The sequence below is a fragment of the Mauremys mutica genome, chromosome 17 (assembly GCF_020497125.1).
Source record: "Mauremys mutica isolate MM-2020 ecotype Southern chromosome 17, ASM2049712v1, whole genome shotgun sequence".
In the NCBI taxonomy this organism is placed as follows: domain Eukaryota; kingdom Metazoa; phylum Chordata; order Testudines; family Geoemydidae; genus Mauremys; species Mauremys mutica.
Genome location: NC_059088.1, coordinates 7,631,182 through 7,651,280, shown reverse-complemented (window position 1 = coordinate 7,651,280; position 20,099 = coordinate 7,631,182). Strand labels below are relative to the sequence as shown.

General features: G+C 51.6%; 1 protein-coding gene across 1 annotated transcript in view; it reads right to left on the bottom strand.

The window, feature by feature from the left end:
* Window positions 1-19,779, bottom strand: part of LOC123351886 (IgGFc-binding protein-like) — a 37,702-nt gene extending 17,923 nt beyond the window's left edge. The window contains exon 1 of the mRNA XM_044991567.1: window positions 19,657-19,779. Coding sequence (XP_044847502.1) covers window positions 19,657-19,708 — 52 coding nt within the window. The 5' untranslated portion in view covers window positions 19,709-19,779. The remainder of the gene's footprint in view (window positions 1-19,656) is intronic.
* Window positions 19,780-20,099: the final 320 nt, after the last annotated feature.

Genomic DNA, 20,099 nt, shown 5'->3' with positions numbered 1-20,099 from the left:
GCGCTTCCCGGCCAATGGGAGCTGCGGAACTGCCGCTTGTGGTGGGAGCATGCGGATCCCCCCTGGCTTCCCCTCCCCTGAGGAGCATCAGGGTCATCAGTGGGAGCCAGGAAGTTCTCCCCCTCAGGTAAGCGTTGCCCCCACCCCAACACCCTGCCCCAGCCCTGAGTCCCCTCTCCCCCCAGCACCTGTGGGGGTCCTGGGTCATAGAATCATAGAATCATAGAACTTAAGATCAGAAGGGACCATTATGATCATCTAGTCTGACCTCCCGCAAAATGCAGGCCACAAAAGCTGACCCACCCACTCTTGAAATAATTCTCTCCCTTGACTCAGCTGTTGAAGTCCCCAAATCCTGGTTTAAAGACTTCAAGTAGCAGGTAATCCTCCAGCAAGCGACCCCTGCCCCATGCTGCGGAGGAAGGCAAAAAACCTTCAGGGCCACTGCCAATCTACCCTGGAGGAAAATTCCTTCCCGACCCCAAATATGGCGATCAGCTGAACTCCGAGCATGCGGGCAAGACTCTCCAGCCAGACACTCAGGAAAAAGACTTTCAATATCCCAACATTGACTCTCGGTACTAATTACCAGTGGCAGCACGTTATTGACCTATTGACTAAATAGTGTTATCCTATCAAACCATTCCCTCCATAAACTTATCAAGCTTAATCTTAAAGCCAGAGAGGTCCTTCGCCCCCACTGTTTCCCTCGGTAGGCTGTTCCAGAATTTCACTCCCCTGATGGTTAGAAACCTTCGTCTAATTTCAAGCCTAAACTTCCCGACTGCCAATTTATATCCATTTGTTCTCGTGTCCACATTAGTACTGAGCTGAAATAATTCCTCTCCCTCCCTGGTATTTATCCCTCTGATATATTTAAAGAGAGCAATCATATCTCCTCTTATCCTTCTTTTGGTTAAGGAAAACAAACCGAGCTCCTCAAGTCTCTTTTCATATGACAGGCTTTCCATTCCTCGGATCATTCTAGTGGCCCTTCTTTGTACCCGTTCCAGTTTGAATTCATCCTTCTTAAACATGGTCGTGTGCCATTGCCCATCCCCCACCAGCACCAGTGGGGGTCCCGGGCCACCCCTGCCCAGCACCCGAGGCCCCTGGCCCAAGTTTTATTTAGGGGTATATAGTAAAAGTCATGGACAGGTCACGGGGTATGACTTTTTGTTTACTGCCCGTGACCTGTCCATGATTTGTACTAAAAATACCCATGACTAAAATGCAGCCTTAACGCCAATATGTAATACATCAAGGGGCTAAATGTCTGGGAGGGGGAAGATCTATGAAACTGAAGGAGAACATCGGCACAAGAACCATTGTGGGGGCTGTGATCCAGGAATTTCTTGATTCCAGCTGGTGGTGGTGGTGGTGGGGGGGGGGGAGGAGGGGCTAGAGTTTCACAGTCAGAGGTATGCACATACCAAAAGGCGGCATGTGAGGTCTCTACCAAGACCCCCAAAACCACTGGTCATCTTAGTTGTTGCGAAACGTACGTATGGATCATGTTTAAGGAATAACGTATCTGTGCTGAAAATGATGTTCTGAAAGCCTGTGAAATACGGCAGGGCCCCATGTTATGAAAGAATTGGACTTGACATAATTCGGTTGTGTATTGAGCCACCATTACCTGGAATTGAGAACACCATGGAGTCAGGAATAATTTGGCCTTTGTCTAAGTAGAGCAGACAAAACAGCTGCACAGATTCAGTGTTGCTACCAAGGATAGATAAAGTAACAGATTCACAGGAAAGGAAGGGAATGTGGATTGCTAACCCTGAATCTGGGTGTCTCTGACTATGAGTCAGGGGCGGCTCTAGTAATTTCGCCGCCCCAAGCATGGTGGCACGCCGCGGGGGGCGCTCTGGCGGTCGCCGGTCCCGCGGCTCCAGTGGACCTCCTGCAGATGTGCCTGCGGGACGTCCACCGGAGCCGCGGGACCAGCGGACCCTCCGCAGGCACGCCTGCGGGAGGTCCACCGGAGCTGCCTGCCGCCCTCCCGGCGACAGGCAGAGAGCCCCTTGCGGCATGCCGTCCCAAGCGAGCGCTTGGCGCGCTGGGGTCTGGAGCCGGCCCTGCTATGAGTGCTTTTGTTTGGGAGTTGCTTTACTGATAAGTAGAATTATTAGTTACTTTTGGTGTTGCTAGGGAAATTGTAAACCTATTAGGGGTTATTATAAGTTATGTGCTTGGCTTTGAACAACTGATACAAAGATTAGAGTGTGTACTTGGGAGAAGTTTGGAGAGAGATTTCAACAAGCTAGGAGACTGGCTTCCAACTCCGCAGCGGCTAGGAGGAAGGCTGGCCACTGGAAACTTGCTGCTTTAGACCCAATAAAAACAAGGATTTGGGAGTGAAAGCACTCTTGTGTGTACCAATCATTTATCAGATGGAGGAGCTGTGTCCCCAGGGATTTATGTCCTGAAACTGCCTGGGAAACAAAGATTACCATAGTTTTGGGTTCAGAAAACCCTGGGTAACACCAAGAGGGCGATAAACATGCTTCTGTCAGGTAGGAGGGAGAGATGCTTCTTTCTCTCCAGCTGGCCATTATTGTATCGGGGCTTGTCCGCTTGTCACAGACCCAGCTGAGTGCTAATCAAAAGATTGTGGAATCAACAGGAAAGAGGCACACAGGAAAGTCATGAGTAAAGACAATGGTTTTGGGGGCTATGACCCTGATACACTCTGGATCTTTTCCACTGGAGAGGCAAGCTGACAGCATGTCCTGTCTTGGGAATGGAAAATCACAGCCAAGTGTGTCTTTAAGATGCTGGCAGGATTTTGGGTAAGCTTTGCCCTTTGAGACACAACAGTAACTAATTCATAGATTCATAGATTCCAAGGCCAGATGGGACAATTGAGACCATCTAGTCTGAACTCCTGTGTCACACACACCAGAGAGTTACCCCCAAATAATACCTAGAGTAGATCTGTTAGAAAAACATCCAATCTTGAGTTAAAAATTGTCACCGATGGAGAATCTGCCATGCCCCTTGGTAAGTGTTCCCATGGTTAATTATTCTCACTGTTAAGAATTTACCCTTATTTCCAGTCTGAATCTGTTTAGCTTCAGCTTCTAGCCGCTGGATCGTGTCAGACCTTTCTCTGCTAGATTGAAGAGCCCATTATTAAATATTTGTTTCCCATGTAGGTATTTATAGATGGCAATCAGATCACCCCTTAACCTTCTCTGTGTTAAGTGAAATGGATTGAGCTCTTTGAGTCTATCACTATAATGCATGTTTACTAATCCTTTAATCATTCTCGTGGCTCTTCTCTGAACCCTCTCAGGTTTATCAACCTCCTTCTTGCAAAGTGGGCTCCAGGACTGGACACAGGATTCCAGCATCGATCACACTACAGCCAAATACAGAAGTACAATAACCTCTCTGCCCCTACTCAGGATTCCCCCACTTATGCATCCCAGGATCGCATTAGCACTTTTGGCCACAGCATCGCACTGGGAGCCAGGGTTTAGCTGATTATCGTCCAGGATAAGTAAGTCTAGTTACGCAAGTCTGAAATGTGTGTTAGGTTTTTATTTTATATGTAACCATCTGTTTCCAATATTTCTACTTGCTGTCATTTGAATTTCAGTGCTTTGTTAAATAAATTTGTTTCCACTATAAACATATCTATGTGCCGTTTGCAGCGTTGGTCCCAGGATATGAAAGAGAGAAGCTGGATGAAGCACTATCTTTGATTGCACCAACTTCTGGTGGGGGAAAATACAAGATTTTGAGCTTCCCAGAGCAGAAGATGAACTCTGTGAAACTCAAGAGTGTCTCGTCCACCAACAGAAGTTGGTCCCGTGAAAGGTACTACATTACCCACCATGCCTCATAGACTTTAAGGTCAGAAGGGACCATCATGATCATCTAATCTGACCTCCTGCACGCTGCAGCTGACAGAACCTCACCCACCCACTCCTGTACCTGACCCCTAACTTCTGGCTGAGTTACTGATGTCCTCAAATCATGTTTAAAGACTTCAAGTGATAGAGAATCCACCATTTACTCTAGTTCAAACCAGCAAGTGACCCATGCCTCATGCTGCAGAGGAAGGCGAAAACCCCTCAGAGTCTCTGCCAATGTGACCTGGGGGAAAATTCCTTCCTGACCCCAAGTCTGGTGATCAGTTAGACCCTGATCATGTGGGTGAGACCCACCAGCCAGACACCTGGGAAATAATTCTCTGTTGTAACTCAGAGCCCTCCCCATCTAGTGTCCCATCACTGGCTGTTGGAGATTTTGCTGCTAGCAGTCACCAATGGGTTCCATGCCATTGTGAGCAGTCTCATCACACCATCTCCTCCATAAACGTATCAAGCTCACTCAGGCTTGAAGCCAATTACGTTTTTTGCCCCCACTGCTCCCCTTGGGAGGCTGCTCCAGAACTTCACTTCAAACCTTTGCCTAATTTCAAGCCTAAACTTTCTGATGGCCAGTTGATATCCCTTTGCTCTGTGTCTGTTTCACATGTAAGTACTGTGTGTTCCGTGGGGCAGTGATGGGTAAACTGGGGTGTGCTGGGGAGCACCTGGGGGAGCAGGGGGACGCTCAGCAGACTTGGGGGTTGGTGTGTCCTATTGCTGATTGAAGAGAGGCAGTGGGGCCGGCGTAGGCTGAGAAGAGGGTTCTTGCGTTGCCCACAGCTGGGGGAGTCGGGGAGCTGGCCTATGGCCAGAGACGATGTGTAACTCTTGATGGTGGTGGGGCACAATTCTGGGGTGGCACATAACCACCCCACATGTTGCCTCTGGGCTGAGGAGCAGCAGCAGAGCCAGGAGCGCCAGGACAGTGGTGAGCGAGCACCTTGGGAGCATCTCATGCAGACGGGCTCCATGGGCAGGGGCCAGCTCCAAGGGTCCGGCATGGGGCTCCTTCGGGGGAGAGGCAAGAGCTGTGCTGCCCGCCCTGTCTGAGAAGCGCACGGCCATGCAGAGGCGGCCTGGCCCAGGGAGCAGGGCAGGGAGGGCTGCCGGGCAGCCAGTCAGCATCCCATTTCCTACAATGCAGAGGCCAGGGGCCTGAGTAGGCTGGGTGGCTCCCACCAGCTTCTGATCTGCCAGCTCCTGGCAGGAGGTGACGGTTTTGGGGCAGACCCCTCAGTTTGAAAACTACTGTGCTAAATGGAAGGCAGAAATCTGTGGGGGAGGCATGTGACCTGGTGTGCTCCCCTCCCCCACACATTTCCTCTGCCTAGGGCAGGCATCATTTAATTCGTTTCGGAGAGATATTGACAAATTTATGAGTGGGACTGCACGATGGGGCTTCTTGTCATGGTGGAGGGCAGGGTTTGGCAGCATTGGGGGTCCCTTCTGGTTTATGTCTGATGTTCCTAGACTTTCATGCTTCAGGGCTTCAGACAGTCACCTGCAGGGGTCAGGAAGGGATCCACCCCCATCTCTATTCTGGGTTATGATTTTTCTCCTGCCTCTGAAGCACTGGGGGCAGCCACGAGGGGACACCGGGCCATGTGGGCCAGGGCTCTGCAGCGGCACCCAGCTTTCTGTCCTTGGGTGCTTGGCTGGCTGGTTCTCACCCACATGCTCAGGGTCTGGCTGATCACCATAGGTGGGCTCAAGAAGGCATTCCCCTCCCCCTCCCAGCTCAGATTGGCAGGGATCTTGGGGGATTTTTTACCTTCCTCTACAGCATGGGCGGGTGGGTCACTTGCCAGGTTATTTGCATATTTCTCACTTAATCATTGCCCTGCTATTACTGGGGCCTCGGGCACCGGTGAACCTTGGTTCCTCCTATTCTCTGCCTGTGGCACATCGTAGTCCCGTCTCCTGTGAGGTGTAACTTTTTGGTCTCATTTTGGTGATTGGGTTGAGCGTGGGGGTGCTGGGGGATGTTGGGGGATTGTGATATACAGGTGGTGAGGTACCCCCCTATGGCTCCAGGATTCTCTATATCAGTGGCTCTCAACCTCTCCAGTCTACTGTACCCCTTTCAGGAGTCTGATTTGTCTTCCAAGTTTCACCTCACTTAAAAACTACTTGCAGACATAAAAATACGAAACGGTCACAGACACACTAGTACTGAAAAATTGCTTCCTTTCTCATTTTTACCATATCATTATAAATAGGGCTGTCGATTAATCACAGTTAACTCAGGTGATTAACTCACAACAATTAATCATGATTCATTGCAGTTTTAATTGCACTGCTAAACAACAGAATACCAAGTGAAAGTATTCAATATTTTTGGATGTTCTTCTACATTTTCAAATACAGCAAAAGCATTGTTATTCGGCATGTTGGAGGAATGGGGGGTGCCGGTAAGTCAATAATTCCGGTTAACTAAGAGGGATGGAGTTTGGGTGTGGGAGGGGGCTGGGGCGCAGGAGGGGGTGCGGGGCATGGGCTCTAGGAAGGAGTTTGGGTGCGGGAGGGGGCTCAGGGTACGAGGTTGGGGTGTGGGAGGGGTTCCAGGGAGCCAGATCCAGGTGGCGCTCACCTCGGGCGGCTCCCCGCAAGCGGCGACATGTCCCTGCTGCTGCTCCTAGGTGACATGGCGTCCTGGCCAATGGGAGCTGCGGAGACAGCGCTCGGGGAGGGGGCAGTGCATGGAGCACCCGTGGCCATTCCTCCGCCCAGGAGCAGCATGGACATGTCACCACTTCTGGGGAGCCACGCAGAGCAGGTAGGGAGCCCCGCGCCAACTGGACTTTTAATGGATATCAGAAATGCTGATTTCTAGAGCTTTCCAGTTGGTAAAGTGCCAGATAGCACAGCTTTTACTGTATATTGATTTCAGTTACAACACAGAATGTAAGTGTATGCTGCTTACTTTATATTATTTGTGATTCCAAATATTTGCACTGTAAAAGTGATAAATAAAAGAAATAGTATTTTTCAATTCGCCTCATACACCTCTACCTCGATATAATGCTGTCCTGGGGAGCCAAAAAATCTTACTGCGTTATAGGTGAAACCGTGTTATATCAAACTTGCTTTGATCCACCGGAGTGCGCAGCCCCGCCCCCCCGGAGCATTGCTTTACCACATTATATCTGAATTTGTGTTATATCGGTCGCGTTATATCGGGGTAGAGGTATACAAGTACTGTAGTGCGATCTCTTTATCGTGAAAGTGCAACTTACAAATGTAGATTTTTTGTTACATAACTGCCCTCAAAACCAAAACAGTGTAAAACCTATAAATCCACTCAGTCCTTCTTCTTGTTCAGCCAGTCGGTAAGACAAACACGTTTGTTTACATTTATGGGAGTGTAGTGGGGTGGTCACCCGCTCCGGCCTCAAAGGGCTTAAAACAGCCCAGGAGAGGGCTGTGGCTGGGAGCAAGCAGTTCCCAGGCTGATTGGGGAAGCAGGCTCAGCTGTGGCCATGCCCCAATCAGGGCTCAGCAGGCCTTTATAAGAGGGCAGTGGGCCAGGAGCAGAGTCAGTTTCTCTCTGTCTCTAGAGGGAGAAGGGCCTGGATGTTGGGAAGCTGAACAGGGTACCTGAGAGGGGCAGGGCTGGGGAATAGGGCAAGGGACCTGGGGAGCTCCCGCCCAGAAAAGCCCCAGGCTGCGCCTTGTCAAAGGCCAGAAAGGTACTAGAGTGCAGACAGGGTAGGCAGAGGCAGTTGGTCCAAACCCCCCTTGCCTGTGATGAGTGGCTTGTACACTGCAGTCTGCCCCAGTGAGCGGGGGCTAGGTGGTGACTGGCAGTAGCCCAAGACTGAGGCGAGGTGGGGATAGTGGGTGGGGGTTCCCCTGGGTGGGGAGACCCAGAGAGCGGGTGTACTGCCAGGGGGCAGCGCCCAAGGACAAGGGGCACCGGGTCCGGGAGGGACACGGGGGCCAGTGGCAGTGAGGCACTAGCCTGCAGAGGGCGCTCTGGGTCAAAAGAACTAAGTCCCAGGATGACCGACAGGAGGTGCTGCAGGGGGGAGTCTCGCCCCTGTTACACGATGGTGGAGAATGTGGGCATAGGCGGTTCACCCCGATACAAGGGGCATGGGAAGGATGGTGGGACTATTGAACTAAAAGGAACAGGGGATGATAGATCCTGGATACACTGGGGTTTTCTATGGGGAGACCCCGGGTGTTGTCCCTGGGTGGGCCCCGAGGTCAGCGCCCTGGTGGAAGGGGGCTAATGACCTGCAGGGGGGCCGGAGACCCAGAATGGACTGTGGGAGGTGCAATGGGCCCTCCATAGACAGATGGCCCAGCTGGTGGAGGAACAGTGGGCCCTGACAAAGCTCCTCCGGAGGGAGTTCAGGAGGAACTACCGAGGGCCGGGGAGGAGCCCAGTGCCAGGGCTAGGAGGCCTGGTGCGGAACGGAAGACGTGTTACACCTGTGCCAGGCATAGGCATTTAAGATGGGACTGTCCCTATTGGGGTGGAGGCAGGGCGCTGCGGCCGAAGCAGGGACAAGGACAGGTCCTTAGGACAGTCTGCTGGGTGAGGGAACCCAGGCGGCTGCCGACCTGTTGGGCCTGTGGGCGACAGGGCCGCATGCAGTGGACATGCCCAGGCTTGATGCGAAAGGTCCACGTCAGTCCTGGCAAAAGGACGGAACTCCAAATGGACCAGGAGAAGCCCCGGGCAGCACGGGGAACTGAGAGGCGGCCAGAGGAGGTGCCAGTGGGCCCAGAAGGGCCAAAGCTGGAGAAGACAGTAACCAGGATGGAGGGGACCCCGAAGGAGGTCGGGACCCAGACCATTGCTGGGCAGGTCGCCAGTACAGAAACCCAGACTGAGTGGGCACAGCATGAGGCTGCGGCCCAAGTGGCCCAGGAACAAGAGACGAAATGGACCCAGACCCTGAAGGAAGAGGGCCTGGGGGACCCTGGCCTGAGGGCACAGCTCGAAGCGGCGGAGCTGGCCCGTTGGAAGGCCGAGGCGCAGGCCCGGGAGATAGCCTGAGGCTGGAGGCCTCGGAGAGGAAGCGTGCGGGACTGGAGGGGTGGCTCTGGAGGGCTAATTTCAGGAAGCCCAGACCAAGAGGCCCCCCTTCCCCCATGGGTGGGGTTTTGAGGGGTGTGTGTGTGGGTGTGGCAGGGTGGTCACCCGCTCCGGCCTCAAAGGGCTTAAAACAGCCCAGGAGAGGGCTGTGGCTGGGAGCAAGCAGTTCCCAGGCTGATTGGGGAAGCAGGCTCAGCTGTGGCCACGCCCAATCAGGCCTCAGCAGGCCCTTATAAGAGGGCAGTGGGCCAGGAGCAGAGTCAGTCTCTCTCCGTCTCTAGCGCAGGGGTCGGCAACCTTTCCAAAGCGGTGTGCCGAGTCTTCATTGATTCACTCTAATATAAGGTTTTGCGTGCCAGTCATACATTTCAACGCTTTTAGAAGGTCTCTTTCTATAAGTCTATAATATAGAACTAAACTATTGTGGTATGTAAAGTAAATAAGGTTTTTAAAATATTTAAGAAGCTTCATTTAAAATTAAATTAAAATGCAGAGCCCCCTGGACCAGTGGCCAGGACCCGGGCAGTGTGAGTGCCACTGAAAATCAGCTCGTGTGCCGCCTTCGGCACATGTGCCATAAGTTGCCTACCCCTGCTCTAGAGGGAGAAGGGCCTGGATGTTGGGAAGACGAACAGGGTACCTGAGAGGGGCAGGGCTGGGGAATAGGGCAAGGGACCTGGGGAGCTCCTGCCCGGAAAAGCCCCAGGCTGCGGCCTTGTCAAAGGCCAGAAAGGTACTAGAGTGCAGACAGGGTAGGCAGAGGCAGTTGGTCCAAACCCCCCTTGCCTGTGATGAGTGGCTTGTACACTGCAGTCTGCCCCAGTGAGCGGGGGCTAGGTGGTGACTGGCAGTAGCCGAAGACTGAGGCAAGGTGGGGATAGTAGGTGAGGGTTCCCCTGGGTGGGGAGACCCAGAGAGCGGGTGTACTGCCAGGGGGCAGCGCCCAAGGACAAGGGGCACCGGGTCCGGGAGGGGCACGGGGGCCAGCGGCAGCGAGGCAGCAGCCTGCAGAGGGCGCTCTGGGTCAAAAGAGCTAATTCCCAGAACGACCGACAGGAGGCGCCGCAGGGGTGAGTCTCGCCCCCGTTACAGGGAGATAATGTTGCTCACTTCTTATTTACAATGTCACTTGAAAGTGAGAACAGGCATTCACATGGCACTTTTGTAACTGGTGTTGCAAGGTATTTATGTGCCAGATATGCTAAACATTTGCATGACCCTTCATGCTTCTACCACCATTCCACAGGACACGCTTCCAGGGGTGGCAGGTTTGTATAATTTTTGGTGGTGCCCAGAATGGGTTCAAGTCCCACGTGCGTGCCACCCCTCCCCCCCGTAAGCCGATATCTATCTATCTATCTATCTCATATTTTAATGGACTGGAAACAGTAAACATGTAACACTTTCCCTATATTGAACAATGTGGGGTGGGGGGTGAGGGCTAAGGTAGAGGGTTGGGGTGTGGGGTATGAGGGCTCTGGCTGCGGGTGAAGGGTTTGGGGTGTGAGGGGGCTCAGGGCTAGGGCAGAGGGTTGGGGTGAGGGCTGCAGGGTGGGCAAGGGATGAGGGGTTCACGGTGCAGGAAGGGGCTCAGGGCTAGGGCAGAGAGTTGGGGTGTGGGGTGTGTGTGGGCTCTGGGTGGGGCAGGGCTGGGGATGAGGAGTTTGGGGTGCAGGCAGGCTGTCCCAGGGCTGGGGCCAGAGAGGACTCCACAGTCCCCTCAGCCCTCTCCCCCGCAGCAGCTCACTCACCCAGCACCGGCACTGCACATGCTACTAGAGCAGGGGTGGGCAAACTATGGCCCGCGGGCCGGATCCGGCCCTTCAGGGCTTTGGATCCGGCCCGCGGGATTACCCCTGGTGGTGCTGCGGGCCCGGCGTTGCTCTCAGAAGCAGCCCCCGGGCCGGGAGGCAAAGGGCTACATGTGCGCACGCAGAGCCCTCTGCCCCCCACCCCCACCCAGGGGCCGCAGCACTTCCTGGAGTGGCGTGGGGACAGGGCAGGCATGCAGGGAGCCTGCCCTGGCCCTGGTGTGCGCCACTGCCACCCCGGAGCCACTTTAGGTAAGCGGCACCGGCTGGAGCTCAAACCCCTCCTGCCCCCCGCCCCCCAACTTCCTGCCCTAAGCCCTCTGCCTGTACCTCGCACCCCTCCTGCACCCAACTCCCTGCACTGAGCCCCTTTCTGCACTCCTGTGCATTCCAACCACCTGCCCTGAGCTCCCTGCTGCACCCTGCACCCTGTGCACCCCAACTCCCTGCCCTGAGCCCCATCCTGCACTCCGTACCCCTCCTGTACCCCAACCCCCTTCCCTGAGCCCCCTCTTACACTCTGCACCCCTTCTCTGCCCCAATCCCTTGTCCTGAGCCCCTTCCTCCACATCCCGCACTCCACCCGCCCTGCCCCGGCCCTGCATACAATTTCCTCACCCAGATGTGGCCCTCGCCCCAAAAAGTTTGCCCACCCCTGTTCTAGAGGCTGGGGCCCTCTCAGGTCCAGGAAGCCCCTCGCCCAGGGCCGGCTTTAGGAAGTGCAGGGCCCGATTTGAATAGTTTTGACGGGGCCCTAGCAAGGATGACTCACCCGGTGGCACTCCGGGTCTTCGCTCCGGGTCTTAAGCCGACGAAGTGAAGGACCCGCTGCCGAAGACCCGGAGTGCCGCCAGGTGAGTAAAAATTAAAAAGGCGCTCTTCTTTAGGGCGCAGGGCCCTCTTAGGCACCGGCCCTGCCCTCGCCTCCCCTGTGGTGGATGCCAGGGAAGGGGTGGGAGGGCTACCATCATGTGCGTGCCTCTTCCCCTCCTCCCTCCGCAGGCGGCGGCGGTGCCACCACCTCAGCCTGCCACCAGCACTGGTCCCTTTTGTAGCCAGCAGCAGCTGGTGAGGGAACGCAGCGCGGAGCAGCAGGGCAGCCGCCCAGTGCCCCGGGATGCTCCAGGGGAGGTGCGCAGGGGTGGCAGGTGGGGCCGGGGGACACTCCAGGGGAGGCACACGGGGCAGCAGGCAGGGCCAAGGGAGAGACCTGGCCCCAAACACTGGTGGAGCCAGGCTCCTGTGACCTGAATTTGTTGGACCACGGGCACCACGGGCCCATATAACTCGCTGCAGATGCTTCCATGCTGATGACGCTCATTAAAAAAATCATGCGTTAATGAAATTTGTGACTGAACTCCTTGGTGGAGAATTAGATGTCCCCTGCTCTGTTTTACCCACATTCTGCCATATATTTCATGTTAAAGCAGTCTTAGATGTTTGTTTCAAGAACACTTTAACTGCAGATTTGACAAAACGCAGAAGGTACTAATATGAGCTTTCTAAAGATAGCTACAGCACTCGACCCAAGGTTTAAGAATCTGAAGTGCTTTCCAAAATCTGAGAGGGAGGAGGGGTGGAGCATGCTTTCAGAAGTCTTAAAAGAGCAACACTCTGATGCAGAAAACTACAGAACCTGAACCACCAAAAATATATATATATATAATCAACCTTCTGCTGGTGGCATCTGACTCAGATGATGAAAATGAACATGCCTTGGTCCACACTGCTTTGGATCGTTGTCAAGCAGAACCCAGCAGCAGCATGGACGCATGTCCCCTGGAGTGGTGGTTGAAGCATGAAGGGATATATGTATCTTTACGTGTCTGGCACATAAATACCTTGCAATGCTGGCTACAACAGTGCCGTGTGAAGGGCCTGGTCTCACTTTCAGGTGACACTGAAACAAGAAGCAGGCAGCACTGTCTCCTGGAAATGTAAACAAGCTTGTTTGTCTGAGCGATTGGCTGAAGTAGGACTGAGCAGACCTGTAGGCGCTAAAGTTTTACATTGTTTTATTTTTGAGTGCAGTCATTTTTTATCCATAATTCTACATTTGTAAGGTCAACTTTCATGACAAAGATTGTACTACACTACTTGTATTAGATGAATTGAAAAATACGATTTCTTTTGTTTTTTACAGTGCAAATATTTGTAATAAAAATAAATATAAAATGAGCATGGTACACTTTGTATTCTGTGTTGTAATTGAAACCAGTATATTTGAAAATGTAGAAAACATCCAAAAATATTTAAATGGTATTCTATTATTAACAGGGTGATTAATCATGTGATTGATCATGTTTGTATTTTTTAACCGCTTGACAGCCCTAATTATAAAATAAACCAATTGGAATATAAATACTGTACTTCCATTTCTGTGTATAGTATATAGAGCAGTATAAACAAGTCATTGTCTGTATGACATTTTAGTTTGTACCGACTTCACTAATGCTTTTTATGTAGCCTGTTGTAAAATTAGGTAAATATCTAGATGAGTTGATGTGTCCCTTGGAAGACCTCTGCGTACCCCCAGGGGTACATGTACCCCTAGTTGAGAACCACTGCTCCATATGATCCTAAACTGGAGTCACTCTCTTTGAAAGCAGATGGGTTATGTCTTTACTGGTGTGGCGCCACACTGAGATCCAGAGGCAATGGAGGGCAAAAGGGAGGCTGAGGGAAGGCAGGAGGATGTGGGGGAGGGAGGACATAAGGACGGCCATATTGGGTCAGACCCATGGTCCATCTAGCTCAGCATCCTGACAATGGCCAGTGCCAGATGCTTCAGAGGGAATGAACAGACCAGGCAATCATGGAGTGATCCATCCTGTCCTCCACACCTGGCTTCTGGCAAGTGACAGCTGAAGCATGGTGTTGCATCCCTGACTCTCTTGGCTAATAGCCATTGACGGACTGTAGCACATTCCTTTTTTAACCCAGTTATACTTTTGGCCTCCACAACATCCCCTGGCAATGAATTCCACCTGCTGTCCCCTCAGCTTCCCTCCTGCCCCCACAACCCCCTGCTCCCCCCTCAACCAATTGTGCATTGTGTGAAAAAATATTTCCTTTTGTTTGTTTTAAACCTGCTGCTTAGTAATTTAATCAGGTGACCCAGGCTCTTGTGTTACATGAAGAGATAAATAAATGACACTTCCTGCTTTACTTTCTCTGCACCATTTGTGATTTTATAAACCTCAATCATATTCCACCCCCGCCCCCAGTCGTCTCTTTTCCAAGCTGAAAAGTCCCCGTCTTATTAATCTCTCTTCATATGGAAGCTGTTCCACACCCCTCATAATTTCTGCTGCCCAGCTCTGTACTTTTTCCAATTCGATTTCTTTTCAGAGATGGGGTGACCAGAACTGCACAGAGAATTCCAGGTGTGGGTGGACCATGGACTTATATAGTGGCATTATATTTACTGTCCCTTTTTTCCTAACATGCTGTTAATTCTTTTGACTGCTGCTCCACACTGAGTGGACGTTTTCAGAGAACTATCCACAGTGACTCCAAGATCTTTCTTGAGCGGTAACAGCTAATTTAGAGCCCATCATTTTATATGTGTAATTGGGAGTATGTTTTCCAATGTGCATTATTTTGCATTTATCAACACTGAATTTCATCTGCCATTTTGTTGCCCAGTCACCCAGTTTTGTGAGATCCCTTTGTAACTCTTCACAGTCTGCTTTGGACTCAACTATCTTGAGTAATTTTGTATCGTCTTCAAACTTGACCACCTCACTGTTTACTCCTTTTTCCAGATCATTTATGAGTATGAGTTCTTAGATTTTATGAGTTCATAGATTCTAGGGCTGGAAGGGACCTCGAGATGTCATCGAGTCCGGTCCCCTGCCCTCATGGCAGGACCAAATACTGTCTAGACCATCCCTGACAGACATTTCTCTAACCTACTCTTAACTATCTCCAGAGATGGAGATTCCACAACCTCCCTAGGCAGTTTATTCCAGTGTTTAACCACCCTGACAGTTAGGAACTTTTTCCTAATGTCCAGCCTAAACCTCCCTTGCTGCAGTTTAAGCCCATTGCTTCTTGTTCTATCCTTAGAGGCTAAGGTGAACAAGTTTTCTCCCTCCTCCTTATGACACCCTTTTAGATACCTGAAAACTGCTATCATGTCCCCTCTCAGTCTTCTCTTTTCCAAACTAAACAAACCCAATTCTTTCAGCCTTCCTTCATAGGTCATGTTCTCTAGACCTTTAATCATTCTTGTTGCTCTTCTCTGGACCCTCTCCAGTTTCTCCATATCTTTCTTGAAATGCAGGGCCCAGAACTGGACACAATACGCCAGTTGAGGCCTGACCAGCGCAGAGTAGAGCGGAAGAATGACTTCTCATGTCTTGCTCACAACACACCTGTTAATGCAGCCCAGAATCACGTTTGCTTTTTTTGCAACAGCATCACACTGTTGACTCACATTTAGCTTGTGGTCCACTATAACCCCTAGATCCCTTTCTGCCGTACTCCTTCCTAGACAGTCTCTTCCCACTCTGTATGTGTGAAACTGATTTTTCCTTCCTAAGTGGAGCACTTTGCATTTGTCTTTGTTAAACTTCATCCTGTTTACCTCAGATCATTTCTCTAATTTGTCCAGATCATTTTGAATTATGACCCTGTCCTCCAAAGCAGTTGCAATCCCTCCCAGTTAGGTATCATCTGCAAACTTAATAAGCGTACTTTCTATGCCAATATCTAAGTCGTTGATGAAGATATTGAACAGAGCCGGTCCCAAAACAGACCCCTGCGGAACCCCACTCGTTATACCTTGCCAGCAGGATTGGGAACCATTAATAACTACTCTCTGAGTACGGTTATCCAGCCAGTTATGCACCCACCTTATAGTAGCCCCATCTAAATTGTATTTGCCTAGTTTATCGATAAGAATATCATGCGAGACCGTATCAAATGCCTTACTAAAGTCTAGGTATACCACATCCACCACGTCTCCCTTATCCACAAGACTCATTATCCTATCAAAGAAAGCTATCAGATTGGTTTGACACAATTTGTTCTTTACAAATCCATGCTGGCTAGTTCCAAGTGTTTGCAGATGATTTCTTTAATTACTTGCTCCATTATCTTCCCTGGCACAGAAGTTAAACTAACTGGTCTGTAGTTTCCTGGGTTGTTTTTATTTCCCCTTATAGATGGGCACTATATTTGCCCTTTTCCAGTCTTCTGAATCTCTCCTGTCTCCCATGATTTTCCAAAGATAATAGCTAGAGGCTCAGATACCTCCTCTATTAGCTCCTTGAGTATTCTAGGATTCATTTCATCAGGCCCTGGTGACTTGCAGGCATCTAACTTTTCTAAGTGATTTTTAATTTGTTCTTTCTTTATTTTCTCTTCTAAACCTACCCCCTTCTCATTAGCATTCACTATGCTAGGCATTCCTTCAGACTTCTCGGTGAAGACTGAAAAAAAGAAGTCATTAAGCATCTCTGCCATTTCCAAGTTTCTTGTTACTGTTTCTCCCTCTTCACTGACCAATGGGCCTACCTGTCCTTGGTCTTCCTCTTGCTTCTAATGTATTGATAAAAAGTCTTCTTGTTTCCCTTTATTCCCGTAGTTAGTTTGAGCTCATTTTGTGCCTTTGCCTTTCTAATCTTGCCCCTGCATTCCTGTGCTGTTTGCCTATATTCATTCTTTGTAATCTGTCCTAGTTTCCATTTTTTATATGACTCCATTTTATTTTTAGATCATGCAAGATCTCATGGTTAAGCCAAGGGGGTCTTTTGCCACATTTTCTATCTTTCCCAGCGGAATAGCTTGCTTTTGGGCCCTTAATAGTGTCCCTTGGAAAAACTGCCAACTCTCCTCAGTTGTTTTTCCCCTCAGTCTTGATTCCCATGGGACCTTACCTATCAGCTCTCTGAGTTCCCCAAAATCCACCTTCCTGAAATCCATTGTCTCTATTTTGCTGTACTCCCTTCTACCCTTCCTTAGAATTGCAAACTCTATGATTTCATGATCACTTTCACCCAGTAATCATGATCACTCCCTTCAGGGGTCACTCCCTCCATGATCACTTCCTCCAGGGGTCCCAGTACAGACCCCTGGAGGGAGACACCATTATTTACCTCTCTCCATACTGAAAACTTCCTACCCTTTGTTTCCTTCTTTTAACCCGTTCCTGATCCATGAGAGGACCTCTTATCCCATGACTCCTTATTTTGCTTAAGAGCCTTTAGTGAGGCACCTTGTTAAAGGCTTTCTGAAAGTCCAAGTACACTATAGCCACTGGATCACCCTTGTCCACAAATTTGTTGGCCCCCTCGAAGAATTCTAGGAGATTGGTGAGGCATGATTTCCCTTTACAAAAGCCCTGTTGACTCTCCCCCCCAAAAATTGTGTTCATCTACGTGTCTGACAATTCTGTCCTTTACTATAGTTTCAACCAATTTGCCTGCTACTGAAGTCAGGCTTACCGACCTGTAAATGCCAGGGTTGCCTCTGAAGCCTCTTAAATAATCAGCGTTACCTTAGCTATCCACCAGTCATCTTGTACAAAGGCTGATTTAAGCAATAGGTTACATACCACAGTTATTAGTTCTGCAATTTCATAGTTGAGTTCCTTCAAAACTCTTGGGTGAATCCTATCAGGTCCTGGTGACTTATCAATTTGTTCCAAAACCTCTTCTATTGACACTTCAATCTGGGACAGTTCCTCAAATTTGTCGCCTAAAAGAATGGCTCAGGTGTGGGAATCTCCCTCACATCCTCTGCAGTGAAGACTGATGCAAAGAATTCATTTAGCTTCGCCCCAATGGCCTTGTCTTCCTTGAGTGCTCCTTTAGCACCTCGATCACCCACTGGCCCCACTGACTGTTTGGCAGCCTCCTGCTTCTAATGTACTTAAACGATTTTTTGCTGTTAATTTTTATGTCTTTTGCTAGTTGCTCTTCAGATTTTTTTTTGGCCTGGTTAATTTTACTGCCATGCCAGTCTATGATTTGACTTCCATTTTTTAAAGGATGCCCTTTGGTCTCTAACCACCCCGTTTGCTCCCATGGTGGCATTTTTTGGTCCTCTTTCTGAAGGGGAGAGGAGGAAAGCTGGGAGATATAGGGGACAGCGGAATGTGGGGTGGGTAGGAGGGAGGCTGAGGGGGGAACAGGGTGTTGTGGGGGCCAGGAGGGAGGCTGAAGGGGGAGCAGGGGGATGTGGGGGGGGGGTAGGAAGGAGACTGAAGGGGCAGGGGGATGTGGGGGCAGGAGGGAAGCTGGGGGGGTGGGAGGGAGACTGATGGGGGAGCAGAGGGATGTGGGGGGCAGGAGGGAAGCTGGGGGGAGGAGAGGGATGTGGGGGGAGGGAGTCTGGGGGCAGAGGGATGTGGGGACAGCAGCAAAGCTGAGGGTGCAGGGGGATGTGGGGGACAGGAGGGAGGCTGAGGGGACAGGCAGTTGTGGAAGGCAGGAGGGAAGTTGAAGGGGGCAGGGGGTTGTGGAGGCAGGAGGGAGGCTGAGGGGGAACAGTGGCATGTGGGGGCGGGAGGGAGGCTGAGGGGGAGCAGGAGAGAGGCTGAGCGGGGAGCAGGGGTATGGGGGACAGGAGAGAGGCTGAGGGGGAAATAGCGGGTTCTGGGGGTGGGAGGGAGGCTGAGTGGGAGCAGGAGGATGTGGGGGCAGAAGGGAGGTGGAGTGGGATGGGGCAGGAGGGAGGCTTGGGGGAAGCAGATAAATCTGGGGGGCAGGAGGGAGACTGAGGGGGCAGAAGGGAGGCTGAGCGGGAAGGAAGGGTGTCTTAGTTGGGGGGCATGCTGGGGAGCGAGGTAGGGGGTAGAGGGGAGCTGTGTCATGGCAGGTGAGGGGGTCCTGTGGCTCCCCCCTTTAGCCAGTGCAGGAGGAAGGGGTGGGGGCCCCAGGTACAACGTTGCCTGGTAACTTATTCTAATGAATTGTGAGAGTGGGGAGCACCCCCCCCATATATAGCACCTTCTCCCTCTCCCGTATACAGCACATCCCTCAAGCACACGGTATGTCCCCCCATGTACGCAGAACCTCCCACCAGGTATACAACACCTGACCCCTCCTGTATTCAGCACATTCCCCCAGGCACACGACACGGCATGTCTTCCCCCGTGTACACAGATCCTCCCACCACTGCAGGTACACAGAACCTGATCCCCTCCCTCCCGTATACAACACGTCCCCCACAGCTAGGGCCCTAACAAATTCACATTCCATTTTGGTAAATTTTGTGGTCAGGATTTTAAGAATCTGTGAGAGTGGCGTGCTAGGGTATTGCCACCCTTCCTTCTGTATAGCCACCAGCAACAGCGATGGAGCTTCCTGCAGCCAGGGGAGGTTCCTGGAGGTGGGTCTGACCTGGCCCTGGAGTGGCCTGTGCAGGAGAAGAGGAAGTCCAATCCCTCCTCAGTCCAGCCGGGACTAGCAGCTCGAGCCCAGTAGGAGCCCTTGGCTGGGGTGCCCCCAGCCCTGCCCCTCCCTGGCTCTGGCCCCATCCCTCAGGGATTAAAGGAGCCTTGGGCTGGCAGTGTATGTGTGTGTGTGTGGGGGGGCAGGGTGGTGGTGACCACAGTACCCCCCCTCCATGGTGCCTTGGGCGGCTGCCCGCATCACCCACCCATAAGGCCAGCCCTGACAATGCCCCCATATCATGCCACTCTCACTTCTGCGCTGCTGAAGACAGCACAGAAGTAAGGGTGGCACTGCGACCCCCCTAAAATAGACAGATTTCATGGGGGTGACCAGATTTCACAGTCCATGACATTTTTCATGGCCATGAATTTGGTAGATCCTTCCCCAAGAACATGGCGTAACCCCATATACGCAGGCCCTCCCCCCAAGACATATAGCATATGCCCCCCTGCGTACAGCATGAACCTCCATCCAGTATACAGCACCTAGCCCACAGTTCAACTCACCACAGAGGAGAGCGAGCCAGGCCCAGAGCAGTAGCGTTCGGATGGGCCCCATTTCTGCAACAAACAAGAGACAATAAAAAATGGGACCTGGAAAAGAAAGGGCTAGAAATAGACTGACACCCCCCCCACTCTAACCACTAGACCCCACTCCCCTCCCAGATCCCAGGATAGAACCCAGGAGTCCTGACCCCCAGCCCCTCCCTGCTCTAACCACTCAATCCCCCTCCCCTCCCAGAGCCATGGATAGAACCCAGGAGTCCTGACCCCCAGCCCCTCCCTGCTCTAACCACTCAATCCCCCTCCCCTCCCAGAGCCAGGGATAGAACCCAGGAACCCTGGCACCCAGCCCCCCCCATGCTGTAACCACATGACTGGACTTACCTCGTCAGGGCCATCTGGCTGAAACCTCATCTGGATTGTCAGGCTTTTGTACTATCCGCGTC